This window comes from Oryx dammah, unplaced genomic scaffold (assembly GCF_014754425.2).
Source record: "Oryx dammah isolate SB20612 unplaced genomic scaffold, SCBI_Odam_1.1 HiC_scaffold_18, whole genome shotgun sequence".
In the NCBI taxonomy this organism is placed as follows: domain Eukaryota; kingdom Metazoa; phylum Chordata; class Mammalia; order Artiodactyla; family Bovidae; genus Oryx; species Oryx dammah.
Genome location: NW_024070202.1, coordinates 32,958,447 through 32,973,893, shown reverse-complemented (window position 1 = coordinate 32,973,893; position 15,447 = coordinate 32,958,447). Strand labels below are relative to the sequence as shown.

Below are 15,447 nucleotides of genomic sequence, written 5' to 3'. Positions count from 1 at the left end.
TAGAAATTTGACACCCTGGTTGGAGAGAGAGGAGCCCAGCTAAGCGGTGGACAGAAGCAGAGAATCGCCATTGCCCGGGCCCTGGTTCGCAACCCCAAGATCCTCCTGCTGGACGAGGCCACCTCAGCGCTGGACACGGAGAGTGAAGCGGTGGTTCAGGCGGCCCTGGATAAGGTGGGTGAACCTCAGTTCAATCCTAGCTGGTTTATAAGCATAAGAACATTCCATTGTTAATTCTTCTTAATATTATTTTTAAAGAAATCTCTCCTAAAGTAATTCTTTAAGCTATTAAAACCATCAGGCCTCTCTGGATCTGTATAACTTCTCTATCTTTGGTATATTTTCAGGTAGAGATGAATAAACTTTCATTGAAAGATACTTGCACATTTTTTTAAGTTAAACAATGAGAAATATAGACTCAGATGAAAGTGGGTCTTCATTGTGCTCTTAAAAACTTAGCCTTAGAGATCACCCTGATACCTAGGTTTTATGAGTTTTTATTGTTGTCAACACGAGGAAGGTTTACATCTAGTTCTCAGGAGGTCAGATGCCTGTCAAAGACAATTGGGAAATGAGAGACCTCTTACCCTGAGGAGAGCGCCAGAGAGTTGATGACGCTGGGAATGAAATGAAGTGTCCTTGACCATCGAGAGAGTTCGACCTTCCTGCAGTACCTGCGTCCACGTGACTCATTCACCGGCTAGACTATGAGTGTGTGCCACGCCAGTCACCGTGTGCTTGGTCTCCGGTGTCTGATGATAAGTAGGCTCGCTCTGTGAGGACACGGAACGCGGAAACCTTTTCACCCATAAGTGCTGTTAGTTGAAGTGCTCCAGTAGAAGTGAAAGATGAACTCATTTCTGCTCCAACTATCCCCCTCTTCTGATAACAAAACAACTCTGTTTTGCTAAAAGTCCTGTCGGAGTGCGTAACAGATTGTTGAGAAAGGAAAAAGAAAAAAGGTCCCTAACGATTTTGTGGACCAGAATAGACGGAGATGCGATTGAGTCTGCTTTTCCCTCTTCTCTGCTTATCTGTATTTTCTTTCTATTCTACCATGTTACTATGTATTAAATTATTAATAAAATGAATTTAGAAAGGTTGCATTAAAAAATACCTTTCCTTTTAATACACATTTTAAAGGGGGCATTCCACATCTCATCCTTTGAAAACATCCGAAGAATCTATCCATTGTCTTCTCCGCTTTCTAGTTGCTTCCACCTAATTTTTCTGATGTGCATTTTTTTTTTCTTCCAGGACTTTTTCTCACTTCTCTTTTTGATACTGATCCTTATACCTCTTTTTGCTAGCTTATTCTGAGAATTTTATTGCTAGTTCCCAGACACAAATATGAATAAGAAAAATTATAAGCAGTGGGAAAGTTACAAAGGTTAAAGAAATCTCAGACAAGTGCTGGTTATCTGGCTTTGTTCCATATGAAAATAAAAATGAGATTGGGTGTTTAAGACATTTACTTAGCTCCTTAGTTTTTTCCATAATGCTTCTCCCTAGAAATAGGCATCATTTATTAAGCACTTACTGTGTACATCACAGTGCTACCTGTGCATTATTGTATATCACAACCACTCCAGAAAGTAGCCTTGCACTGTTATCCCCATTTGATATGTGAATAAGTTGAGCCTTGCACAGGTTTAAAGACAGGTATAACATCCTGGAACTCATATAGAGCAGAACTAAGGTTTGAGTTCAGATCAGTGTAACACTGAAGTCTGGCCTGTGTTGCCTCACATTTAGTGTTGGTCTTGGTCATCCAGATGTCTGTGAGAGAGCACAGGGTGACTTCCAGGGGGACTTGCTGCTGGCTGGCTTCACGGGATAGCAGCGGGCCTGTGTCTGCTCTGATTGACTGATTCCTGGGCTGTTGAGTGTTTTATCTCTGTATAAGCCCTGGATTATTTCGTAAACTTAGGCTAGTAGAGATTGAGTAAAATCTTAGAGGCTTACATAGTGTTAATATGAGACTATCATATTTGTGTTTATACTTATTAAAACATCATTTAAACCATTAACAATACATCTACTGAAGCCAGAGACTGCCTCATATAGCTTACGCAGCTTTGCAATGTCCAGGGCATTGGTGGTCAGGAAATATACATTGAATTACTGAATGTTTTCCATATAGTCGTTCATGTATTCAAAAATGAGATTTTCTCCCTTTAGGCCAGAGAAGGCCGGATCACCACTGTGATAGCGCATCGTCTGTCCACGGTTCGCAATGCTGACGTCATCGCTGGTCTTGATGATGGAGTCATCGTGGAGGAAGGCAGTCATGATGAGCTCATGGGGAAGAGAGGCATTTACTTCAAACTTGTCACAATGCAGGTGTAGTCTGACTCTAGCAGTTTGCTTAAGTATCCCAGGCGTGAGCCGATTTTGCTGTATTTGGTGCTATAAATAAATGTTACTATTGATTATCTTGAGAAGAGGGAAAAAATTCTTGGGTGGGAATCAGGGGGATTGAGGATCACTCCAGGTTTTAGTTTTTTTTTTTCCTTCTTGAAAGGAGAGAAATGAAGAAGGATAGAGAAAGATAAAGTTAAAAAGGCTTAAAAGTGAGCTATCCAATCTAGTAGGGGCTTCGCAGGTGGCTCAGTGGTAAAGAATCTGCCTGCCAAGCAAGGGATGTGGGTTCAATCCCTAGGTCAGGAGATGCCCTGGAGAGGGAAATGGCAACCCACTCCAGTATTCTTGCTTGGAAAATTCCATAGCCAGAGGAGCCTGGCAGGTTACAGTTCATGGGGTTGCAAAAAGAGTAGAACCCGACTGAGTGGCTAACCAGCAGCCGCAGCAGTATCCACTCTAGCAGCTGCTAGCCACGCATGGCTGTTGAGCATGTTGCTGGTTAATCTGAATTGAAGTGGTCGTTAAGTTGAAAATGCCTACCAGAGTCTAAAGACTTAGTCCAAAGAAAAATGCAAGCTATCTCAAAAAGTTTTTACACTGATTACGTGTTAATCTAATATCTTAGATACATAAAAGGTTAGATAAAATATATAATTAAAGTTAACTTTGCCTATCACATTTTTTGACATGTCTACTGAAAACACTGTGTCTCACAGTATGACTTGCACCATTATTTGTGTGATGTCACTGGTCCAAAGGAAATCTGATTGAGCCAGAAACACTCACCCAAAGGAGGTGACTAGATAAGATACTTGGAAGGGATGCCGTATTATTTCAGCATAGTTTATGGGGATCCTTATCTAATGGTTTTAATTTTCAAATATAATCACACCAAAATAATGGCAGTTCTACTTCATCCTTTCCCATAAGGACTTAAGTTACCATTTTCCTTGATATCTGCTGTTGAGTGATTAGATTTCAATGGTTAACTCCACCTAACCAACTTATGCATATTTCTTGATTATTTTACACAAAAGGAAATGAACTTGAATTAGAAAATACCCCTGGTGAATCCCTGAGTAAAATTGATGACTTGTACACGTCCTCCCAAGATTCAAGATCCAGTCTAATCAGAAGAAAATCAACTCGCAGGAGTATCCGTGGATCCCAAAGCCAGGACAGAAAGCTCAGTACAGAAGAAACTTTGGTACAAAAGAGGCTGCAGACTAATGTCTTTAACAGAGGGCGAAGGCTGGGATAGGAGTGGGGGCAAGAAAGGGTTATCCAGAGTTCCCTGTCCTGTCCCTTCGCTTGGTCCACAGACCCAAATCTCAACGTGTTAACTCTAAGGTGGAATTTATAAATGATAATTGATAGGATAAGAACTTTAGAATTCAAGTTTATAATGTAAAGAGATGATAGTGGGTCTTCACATACAAACATTCTTGTTCTTTCATCCTTACAAATATGCTTGTCACATTCCAGATGGCCGGTCAAACTTAAATATTTATGGAATCATCATGTATTTCTTTAAAAATGAAGGCACAGTGTAGCAGAATCTGTCAGCACTCTGTAAGAAAAGTTCCATAGCCATCAATTGATAAGGAAGTAGGAATAAGATATATTTGCTTAAAAACTTGTGCATACAGAAGAACTGTACGTCAGTTCAACCCGTTAAGATCTAACGAGTTTGCTAACGAGTTTGTTGTAATATTTCGTGTTCTCCAGGATGAAAGTGTACCTCCCGTTTCCTTTTGGAGGATTCTGAAGTTGAATGTAACTGAATGGCCTTACTTTGTGGTTGGTGTATTTTGTGCCGTTATAAATGGAGCTCTGCAACCAGCATTCTCAGTCATATTTTCAAGGATTATAGGAGTAAGTGTTTATGTTCATTTTGGGGACTTACCTGTGAGTCCTGACTAAAGAATGAACTGTTTGTATTTGTAAATTTATATAAAAGCCACAAAAACATGCTTTGTACCTTCATATAACAGCTTGAAGATGTAGAAGTTTTATTTGTGATGGGAAAACTGATTTTTCAAAACTCCCTTTGTCGTGGCGCTTGGTTTCTATCCTAGGGCCCTGGGAATGAGATCCTGTAAATCAGTCCATGAAACTGACTAGGCAACTGTCGCCTACCTGCCAATCCTGGACTCTGAGTCAGGCTCAGGAACAGTCCTGTGACTGGTGTACAGAGAGGCTTCCTCACGTGTTCATCACACCAGCTCAAGGGAGAGCCACTCTGACTCGTGTGCTTGTCAGGACATGATGAGCACTTGGCCTCTGTGGGATGTCCGTCCCACATTCTAAGATGCAAACAAATGGGACGGCTTGAAAAGATTCAGGCTGACAGATACTGGTCGCACCTGCTTTTCATGGTGTCATTTTCAACCATAAAGTTACTCATAAGTCAGATTTTGGCCCAGTGTGAAGGACGATGGGTTTCCTTCCCTGTGAAGTGGTTGTTCTCTGCATGCCTTTTGAGCCCAAGGCATCCTGTTTAGCTCTTTTAACCAAGGTCTCCGAGTGTGGTTCCGGGTGAGCTGGCTCTAGTTCCCCCCTGTCTACAAAGAAGGCTGGCTGAAGAAGCCTCCTGTCTTCAGGCAGACCTGGGCTGAATATATGAGCTCACCTCCTGGGCTCTCCAAAACCACATCAGCAGATGTGTCTCCAGACACCTTGGGACAGTTGGAAATGTCCCCGTGTGAAACAACAGACTACCATAGAGTGTAGTTTCCATCAGAGGAATAAGAGAGTATCTGTCCCCAATTCTGCAGTAGTGGGTTTGGTGCTGACTTGAAGCACCCATTACTTCAAGAAGGAGTATGAGCGGAGAAAGAGTTGGATAGATTAATGAATGAATGACAGGCCCTGGCCCCCAGGGAAGGAACGATACCACCCCATTTAAGTCTGGCCTTAGGGAAGCCTGCCTGAGCTCCACATGCTAAGGCCCTCTTGACCCCCAGTACTATAACTAGATGTAACATGGGTCAGACTGTGAATGATTTCTTCAGTGGTACTGAAACCCTTAAATATTTTCTTTTGCCAGATCTTCACCAGAGACGAGGATGATGAAACCAAACGACAGAACAGTAACTTGTTTTCACTGTTGTTCCTAATCCTTGGAATTATTTCTTTTATTACATTTTTCCTTCAGGTAAGTGTCTACATTTTCACTTTTTTTTTTCCATTTTGAGAAATGTATCATTACCCAACTAGGGGAATTTATTAAACATCTGTGTGATTTGCTGTTTAGCAGAGTTGCTCTTCTAGTCACTGGGCTCTTAGCAGTCAGTTTCCTTGCCTTAAACCAAAGATGTTTTCTTCCTCTGGCTTCCTCCTACACCCCAAGGGAAGGAACCCTTGCTTCCTTCCTTCTCCCCACCTTCTCCCCTGACTTGAAATGTTCATGAAGTCAGAGGGAGCGGAGAGTGTTTGATCTAACACAATGATTGGAAGTAAAAGCAGGGGTCTTAGAAATGAAATCTAGGGGAGCTGTGGACACATGTTTGGGTATATAAGTACTGCCATCCAGTTCTGATACTCAAGTATCTTCCAGTGTTCTAAAAGCAAGAATAAACCTTAGAGCCCCACAAGCCAGTCATGCTGATTTTAAAAATATTTGATGAGTTTGTCATCCTTTTCCTGAAGAAGAAGAAATCTTTTCTAATGATGGAAGAATGTCAGTCTTCAAACAAAAAGTGTAGTAAGCATATGTAAAGTATTAGATTTTACAGATTGCAGATCATTTGGCTGAAATGAAATTGCCAGGAGTTTAAGCACTCTAGAAGCTCCACATGGTAAGGCAGTATGGGCTTTGGTGTTAGGTGTAGGGTCAGGTATGAGTTGCACCAGTTCCTAATTTTGTGTCCTTGAACAAGTACATAACTTAAACTGTGTAAGCCTCAGTTCCCTCATGTGTTAAAATGGGGATAATGGTAGCTGACTCTTGATGATGAAAAGAGGTAAATTCCTAGTTGTGTGTGAGATGATTATAAACATAATCACTTATTAAATGAATGAGTGGTTGCTGCTGCTGCTGCTAAGTTGCTTCAGTCATGTCTGACTCTGTGTGACCCCGTAGATGACAGCTCACCAGGCTCCTCTGTCTCTGGGATTCTCCAGGTAAGAATAATGGAGTGGGTTGCCATTTCCTTCTCCAATGCATGCATGCATGCTAAGTCACTTCAGCTGTGTCTAACTCTCTGCAACCCTATGGACAGCAGCCCTCCAGGCTCCTCTGTCCACGGGATTCTCTAGGCAAGAATACTGGAGTGGGTTGCCATTTCCTTCTCTAGAATGAGTGGTTAGTCAGATGTAATTTTTTAAAATAGAACTCTCAATAGATCTCTTTATTTTGCATGATGTGAGCATGTTAATATATTTTGAATAGACAGGACACTTTTCTGGACATGATAGGAGATCCCAAACCCCAGAATCTTTTGTTACTGAGTCCTTCAAGTCTCTTTGGGGAATCTGATCATACTAGAATAAGTGTGACACTCTTAACCTGTATATAAGATTCTTGTACCAAGTGTTAATGCCAGAGAAGTTGGGAGAATGTAGAGGTTGCTGAGGGTACAGTTGGTTAAGGAGTTTGGAGCGTGATAGGCTTTGAGCTGGAAATCTGAACTGGTGACGCAAAGGTAGACAAAGTGGTACCTTTGTCACACCGTGATACCCAGGGAGAGTGGAGCCTGGCTTGCCTGGCAAACCAAGGTGAGAACTAAGGCTCTGAATCCCAGGACCTCAGAAGTGCAGAGGTGGCACTGTGCCAACAATGGGATTAGAACATGGTGTTAGATGGTGTTAGATGGTGTTAGCCCCTCATTTAGAAAAGCAAGGAAGGAGCTCACTGGGGGATTACAGCCCAGGCTCTGGGTGCTCATTCTGGTCAAGGTTCTCTTAGATGCACATCAGATTCCAGCTCTGCCACCTTAGAACTGTAGCCTCTGGCCACTTCCCAGCCTCCCTCAACCTCCATTTCTTCTGTAAAGTGGTAATTATAGGTTTGTCCTGAGGACTTGTAGAGATATGTTCCTGACATACTTATCACTGGCTAGTTCTCAAACAAATGACTGGAGTAGTATTCTCATAGTGGGCAGGATAGTTCAGGTTTCATTCAGTTTAAAGCAGAAACCTTCATCTGGTCACTTCCTAGTAAGGTTAATCATTTTGGTAACAGAAGACTTCAACTCAGTTAATCCAGGGTCTCTTTCTCTCCCGCTTGTCCCTGGCTTGGTGTGTATCAGGAGAGGGTACGCAGCATTGCAGCACTGGGTAGGGGCGCTGGTCTGTGCACCTCCCCTACCCCCCACTTCACACTGGTGACCGGAGGGGCTGGTGGCCTGCAGTTACACAGTCCAGCCTGGCTGTCCCCCTTGATCAGGACCACGAGGAAGAGTTCGCTTTCTCTCCACTTGGGCTCTTTGCCCGTGTTTCTTCTCTCTCTCTTGATGATGTCCAGCCTGTCCCCTGGGAGTGTGGAGGAGCTACGGTTGCCTTCCGTCGTGTCTCAGATGCGGCAGGAGACTCTGGGCTCTTACTAGGGCTTCCCTTCTTCCAATGCACCATCCAGCCAGTTCCACTCTGCTCTCCCTGGGCCACTGTGTGGCAGGCTCCATCTGTGAACCTCCCCTTCCCGGAGCTCCAGAGAGAAAGTGCCTCGTCTGGCCCTATATATCCCCAAGCTCCGGGGCGAGGTCTGTCCTCCTTCCTCCCCAGATGTGGCCCAGCATGGCCACACAAACACATCTTACGCTCTTCTCTCCTCCCAGGCATAGGTCATATCCTTGGGGAAGGGGGGAGATTGGTGCAGAAAACTCTCTCCAATAAGCTTCCTTTCCAGCCTACTTCTCTCCTAGACTTTGGCTTTTCTTTTGACTTGGAAACAAAGCATTTGACATCTTTGTTCTCTGCATCTTTTATGGCTGGAGGGGCTGCAGATTCCTGTTTTTCCAGGTTGTACCTCAGGTCTGGTGTAGTTGTGACCAGTACCCACCCCCCTCCCTCCCCAATTCACTCTCACAAATTTCCCGCTTGGGATGATTCATAATATAAACCCCTGGGTTAGAGTGAATTCCCTTGCCTTGGGAACAACTCCCCCGCTTCCTCAGTGACAGGCCCTGGTTCCTGAGAGAGAGAAGCGGGAGTGGGAAGGGAGACAGAGGAACCACTTCCTTGTAGATCCGTGATGGGCCCGCCGGCTGGTTGGGGAGCTGCTGCTGCTAAGTCACTTCAGTCGTGTCCAACTCTGTGTGACCCCATAGACGGCAGCCCACCAGGCTCCCCCGTCCCTGGGATTCTCCAGGCAAGAACACTGGAGTGGGGTGCCACTGCAGCAGTGTCGATTTCAAAACCAGATCCTCCCAGCTCTGCCGGTGGGCGCCACGCTCGTGGTCGCTGTTTGAGAAGCAGAGCCGCCAAGCCTTGAAACCGGGCTTTCCGACTTTGTGTCCCGCCCGGCGCTGACCCCACGTCCCTTTCCCGTGGTGTCGGCGGCGGCCGGGCCTCTGACCAGCCTTCTCCCTGTGGCGTGTCCCTCTCCACAGGGCTTCACGTTCGGCAAAGCGGGCGAGATCCTCACCAGGCGGCTGCGGTACCTGGTTTTCAGGTCGATGCTGAGACAGGTAGGCCTGCCGGGAAGGCGCCCCGGGGTGTGCACTGTGCCCTGTGGGGAGGCAGCGGCCTTGCTGTCGGTGCCGCGGAGCGAGCCCGGGGTGCTCTGCTGGGGATGGGCTCGGGACCAGGGCGTCTCCCAGGCAGGCTCCCCTCCGCCTCAGCAGCTGTAGGCGGAGGAGATGGAAGCGATCTTCCGCGCCCCCACATCCCTCTCCTCTCTTTCTTTCCTTCTCTCCGCGGGAGACCCGTGATGCTCTTGTTTATTCCTGCCAAGAAGTGCCCTCTGAGCCCTTCCTTTCCACAGGTCAGAAGTCAGCCCCGTGGCCCACTTGCTGCTGCTCGGTTTCTGTGCTGGGGCTTGACTGGTGGGCTCGTTCAGGCTGCACTGTTCTTAGCCGATGGTGACTTAGGTCCCCCGCAGTGGGCGCCTTCCGGGCCCTGACAGCACACGGACGTGAATGTTTGCTTAGGGGAAGGGGGAGGGGGGTCCTAGACATGTCACTCAAAGCAGATCAGGGCAAAGGGGAAGGTGTCTTTAACAATCACGCACATTTTGCCTGGGCTTTGTAACTTCCCATTTAAAAATCACTAATACAGTGATACTTCACAAGAATGCCTCAGATATACCTGGCGGGATGGGGCGGGGTTTCAACCCTGGCTCAAAGCATGGTGACCCCCGGCCGCTTAAAAACAAGACTGTTTATGGGGATTGCTGGCTCGGGACTGACAGAGTCAGGACCAAGTCCAGTGAGTGAGAGAGCACTGTTTGGTGTAGGGCCTCTTGTCAGGATTTTCAGTCAGACGGTATTATAACAGATCCGAATTAGACTCAGGGCCCAGGGCTAAATGCCCCATTCCCCGGCCAGGCCGTAGGCCAACTCCTAGGCCCCTTATACTTTGGATTTGAGCTGAGGATTTGTGTCATACCCTCTCCACCAATTATTCAGTCTGGCCATCATGCATTAAGTGCCTTCTGCTTACAAGGCATAATATACTAGGTATTGTAAGGTCTTCAAGTCAGAGTGGTGCCTGTATTCATGGCAGTTATGTTCCAATGGGGGAGACACTTCAGCACTTAACAATTTTTAGAAAGCAAATGGATATGTACTATAATAAATTATAATGCATTATAATTTGTTTTTTCTTGAATATTTGATAAACGCTGCTTTAACTGCAAATCACAGTTGAGATAACTTCTTATGACCTTAGTTATTTTTGTAACAGATACAAACTGAGACTTCAAACTCACAATATTTTTAGTATTTTTGCATTTAAAAGTGTAAGTAGTTTTATAAATAAAGTCCTGGTTTATGTTGAATGTTAAAGTTTAATCTAGATTTCTTTGGTTGATTTTTTTTTTAACCCAATTCATTTATTCGGCCATAAACCATAGTCAGCTGTTTGACTTCTCTATTTGAATGTCTATGAAGAATTTCAAACCAAATGCCTCCAAAACTGAGCTTTGCACACCCCTCCCACCCTTTGCTAAAGGACTTACTCCTTACCTAGACCTCCCCAATATCAGTAAATGGCACCTCCATTCTGCCGGTTGCTCAGGTTGCAGTCCAAGTTGTCTCGTCTCCTCTTCTCTGTCCGATATTACAACAGCCTCCTAACCCGTCTCACTGCCTCAATCCTTATCCTAATCCACTAGGTTCATTGCCCAAGAACCAGAATCATTCTTCCAAGATAAAAGTTAAGTCACATCCCTCTGCTTAAAAGCTGCTGAAAGCTGCCCATATCTCTCAGGGTAAAATCTGGAATCTTTTTTTTTTGTTTGTTTGGGTCCACATGATACAGCTTGTGGGATCTTAGTTCCCTGACCAGGGATTGAACCTGGGTCCTCAGCAGTGAAAGCATGGAGTCCTAGCCACTGGACCACCAGGGAATTCCCCAAATCTGGAATCTTTGCATTTGCCAGTAAAGTCACAAACTCTGTTTCCCCACTACCTCCTCAGACCTCATCTCCTAGAGCTTCACCTCATTCCCCATACACAGTCTACTCTACATATTGGCTGACGTAAGTAGATATGAGAGTAGGGAAGAGAGAGAGCCCAGTGAGAATGGATGTCTGTCCTGAGGAAGAGGCAGCTTCTGTACATTTACATAGAAGTGCTTTTAAGGCTGGTGACGACCTTTATGCTTTCTTGCTTGTATGTGAGTGGATCAAAAATGCCTCTGCCTCGGGGCTTTTGCACATGCTGTTCCTTCCTTGTCCAGATACTCTCATCTCTCTGTACTCAGGTCTCTGCTCAAATGTCACCTGAGCAAGGCCTTCTCTCTCACCTCCCCAATCTATAAAATGGTGCCTCCCCCGACTTTTTTTTTCCTTCTTACCCCATTCTGTTTTTCTTCCTAGCATTTATTACCCCTCGGCATGGTGTATATTAATTTGTGGCTTCTGTCCCTGGAATCTGGGCTTCATGAAAGCAGCAACTCTGTCATTTTTGTTCAGTGTTGAATAGGTTCAACACGTAGCAGTTATGTTTGGAACAGAGTAGGCACTCAAAAATTTTTTGAGAGATGATCTCTTTATGACTTTATTAAGTCCCTTTCTTATCTATTCAGTGTCAAATCCTAAGTGCTTAATGTAGGAGAAAAGGGCACCCTGTCAGTGCTCTTGAGCTGAAGGTCTCATGCATCAGGCTTTAAGATAATGAAATGAGTTTCTCTGCCACAGGATGTGAGCTGGTTCGATGACCCTAAAAACACCACGGGAGCATTGACGACCAGGCTTGCCAATGACGCCGCTCAAGTTAAAGGGGTATGACAGCCTCCTTTCTGCTGTGATTGTCCTAATGGGCCATTTAGAATTTGAGCATGAAACTAATTCTCTCCCTACAGTTAATTCTCATCATCATTTAGAAAATGTCAAACCTTTAACCTATGCAATATATCATGTGCCTTACAGAAAAAATATTATCTATTTAAATATCACATGCTGTATCACTATAATAGTGATAACTTTTGAGCTTTGTTTTGTTATTTTCCATCTTATTCATGCTATTATCTAAATACATGTAGAAGGTTAATTATTTAAAAAGGAAGTATTTATCAGTGTATCATGCAAGCCCAGTCTTTTTTTATTTTATCTTTTCGATCTTTTTTAATGCTTTGCAAATCCCCAGAAAATTGTAATTGCTACTGAAAAAAAGTGTGTGTAGTCGCTGTAAGAAAGTTTAGGGGCACTGAATTCAGAAGGGATGGAAGAAAATCTAGACAAAGGTTGAAAGAAATGAAAAGAGTATGAAAAAATTAAAACAAGGGGAAAAGGAACAATTCTATCAGACTATAAAACTTAAATTCTGCTGCTACATGAATCTCTTTAATTAATATAACTAGAAACTGTTAAACCAGCAGGTTTTGACTGGTGGGTAAAGTGACAGTCTCTTCTTTAACTGTACCGTGTGTGCAGCCGAGTTGCTCCAGTCGTGTCTGAGTCTTTCTGACCCTATGGACTGTGGCCCGCCAGGCTCCTCTGTCCATGAGGATTCTCCAGGCAAGAGCACTGGAGCAGGTTTCCGTGCCCTCCTCCAGGGGATCTTCCTGACCCAGGGCCTGAACCCACATCTGTTACGTCTCCTGCATTGGCAGGCGGGTTCTGCACCACTAGTGCCACCTGGTCTCTTTATGACAAAATCCACAGGATGATGTAGAATTTGGGTGGGGGGAGCATGTGATCTCTGCCACGTCTCTACCTCCCTTGAACCATATCAATCTTTAGCTTTTAGTCTTTCTGTAAGAGTACTATGATTACACTTCTTCTAACTAATACCTGGGGCTTCTGTAAGGATAAATTCAGTTATGAATGTGGAAGCACATACAGAGTTATAAAATCACAATTAAATCTTAGGCATTGTTATTTTAATACAGATCTCTTTGCTTAAAGCAAACACATCAAGAGAAATTGAGGTTTAGGTCAAACTGTACAGAATCTAATAGAACAGAATGTAAACATCACTTGAAATACTTTGAACTTCCTCAACAGACAATAATGTTGCCCTTATGAAGTCCTCACAGGATGTCAGATTGTCATAAGTGCTATGGGAAAAATGGCTTCAGGATACGCTGTTAGGGCATGGTGGGGAAGGAGGGCCTCAGTCTCAGTGGTATGGTGTCGTGCTCAAGAGGCATGAAGGAAGGAAAGATGCCAGCCCTGTAGATGTCTAGAGCGGCATGTTCTCTACCAGCAGGATCAGCAAGTGCAAAGCCCCTGAGGCTCCTGGAGCCTGTATTTCCACAACTGGTCCTAAAACAGCAAGGAAGATAGTATAGTTGGGAATAAAAGGAGTGAAAGGAAATGTCGTAAGTTGAGGTCAACAGCATATCTGAAATTATATGAGAAACCATTGTAGAGTTTTGAACATAGCAGGTACATGATCTGAAAATTCTGAAGACTGCTGTGTGAATAGGCTAAAGGGGCCAGGGAGAAGCAGGGGGATTATTGCAGTAATCCAGGAGGAGGGAAGATGGTGTTTTACACTAGGATAGTCATAGTGAAAGTGATGACAAAATCAAATTGGATATAGTTTGAAGAAATAGCCAACAGGATTTGTTGAGTGGCTGAATGTGGTTACGAGATATAAGAGAAAGGAGATTTAAGGATGACTCCAAAATTTTGGATCTGCACAACTGAAAAAATGGAATTACTTTTTAATGAAACCAGGAAACCTGTGAAAAGGGTTGTGTTTGGGAGGGACGTGGCGCATATGAGACGCCCACAGTAGATGGGAGACGTCCTGGTGGCAAATGGGTTTGCAAGTCTGGAGGTCAGCAGAGACGTCCGGAAATAAACATTAGGAGATTTTTCAGCCCATGGGTAGCTTTTAAAGCCACGAGTCAGGAGGAGATAGCCAAGGGAGCAAGAGTGATAGAGAAAACAGCATAGTCTGAGCTCAGCTATAAGGGTGACCCAGCAAAGAAGAGCAAGAATTCTTGGCTGTTGAGGGAGATGGGCAGTATCCTAGAACAACATGATAAAGCATTTTAAGGAAAGAGCAGTCTAGGGTCTCAAATCCTACTGATAAGCATGCAAGACAAGCATACATTGTACAGTGTTGTAAGACTTTCTGGTAAGTGGGCCAGGGAAATGGGGTGGTAGGTGGAAGAAGATGCAACGTATTACTCTATTTTATTTTTAATTTAAGCTAGCATAAGAGGATATCTGATTCACATTGTACAGTAGAAATGAACACAACATTGTAAAGCAGTTATCTTCCACTTGAAAAAAAGAGACTAAAGTTTCATAAATGTAAATACCCGTAACTTTCGAAATAAAACATAGAATCACAATAAATAAATAAATTAGCATGAGGATCTGTCCACAAGCTTGGGGTTCATCCATTGTGCTGGCTCCTTGGAAGGGCGATTCCTGGGGATAATGATCTCTGGGGACAAATTGTGTCCTGAAGTTTCCTAAAGCCAGTATTCCCTAGCTAAACTTTGCTTCCATAACTTCAGTCTCTTTCACAGAGACGTTGCCACGTGTGTTCAGGTGCTTCCCACCGACACACACGCCCCACATCCCGTCTGGTGTGGAGGACTCATCCTGGAGGAAGCCCACTAATTCGGTCCCTTGCAGTCTAGTGTTGAGTAGATGCTGCCTGGACGCTGTGCTGTTGGTCAGGCCTTCATAAATTCCTCTGGAGTCAAGCTTTCATAAATTCCTCTGGAGTCAGGCCTTTCCTGTCTTTGTAGAATTGTGCTCAGTCCTTCTCCTCTGCAGTGTTGTTGGCGGGGCCCTTGGCCACATCCAGGAACTCCATTCTGTCTAATTCCCTGTTGGGGTCAGCCGTCTAGAGCTTCTCACTTGTTTCCTCAAAGGTGTCCCCAACTCCCACTGTCAGGGCTCCAGTAGCAGGAGCCACTCTGAGTCAGAACTGTTCTCTAGAGTGTAAAGCAGTGGCTGAAAGAGAGCAGGGAAGAGGAGGCAAGAAGACGGGGGAGCTTCACCAGAACCAGAAAGCTCAGAATAGCTGTTGTCACAAATTGGCTGAGAGAGGACAGTTGAATCCCCTCCATGCCACCAACTGACCTGCCTACGATGGTGGATATGTGTGCCTTATTTGTATAAATGTATACACGTACATACACACACAGGGCTCCCCAGGTGGCCCAAGTGGCCAGGAATCTGCCTTCTATGGAGGAGATGCAGGAGATACGGGTTCGATCCCTGGATCGGGAAGATCCATTGGAGGAGGAAGTGGCAGCCCACTCCAATTTTCTTGCCTGGAAAAGTCCATGGACAGAGGAGCCTGTCGGGCTACAGTCCCTGGGGTTGCAGAGAGTTGGACACGACTGAGCATGCTCGAATAGAGAATACATACACGTATATATACATATACATGTGTGTACCTATTTTACAGTAGGAAGTAGTATAATTTATATACATATATAAATGTGTTAGGCAAGCAGTGCTGTCAAAAATCATTGCCACATAAAACAGGGCAAACTCAAGTCTGT

At 44.5% G+C, this 15,447-nt stretch overlaps 1 protein-coding gene across 1 annotated transcript in view; it reads left to right on the top strand.

Annotated features, from left to right (window-relative positions):
• Positions 1 to 15,447, top strand: part of LOC120877508 (ATP-dependent translocase ABCB1-like) — a 43,297-nt gene that overhangs the window by 25,396 nt on the left and 2,454 nt on the right. Inside the window, 7 exon segments of the mRNA XM_040259867.1 lie at positions 4 to 174; positions 2,182 to 2,343; positions 3,395 to 3,571; positions 4,093 to 4,239; positions 5,414 to 5,521; positions 8,916 to 8,993; positions 11,666 to 11,749. Of these exon segments, the coding sequence (XP_040115801.1) occupies positions 4 to 174; positions 2,182 to 2,343; positions 3,395 to 3,571; positions 4,093 to 4,239; positions 5,414 to 5,521; positions 8,916 to 8,993; positions 11,666 to 11,749 (927 nt within the window).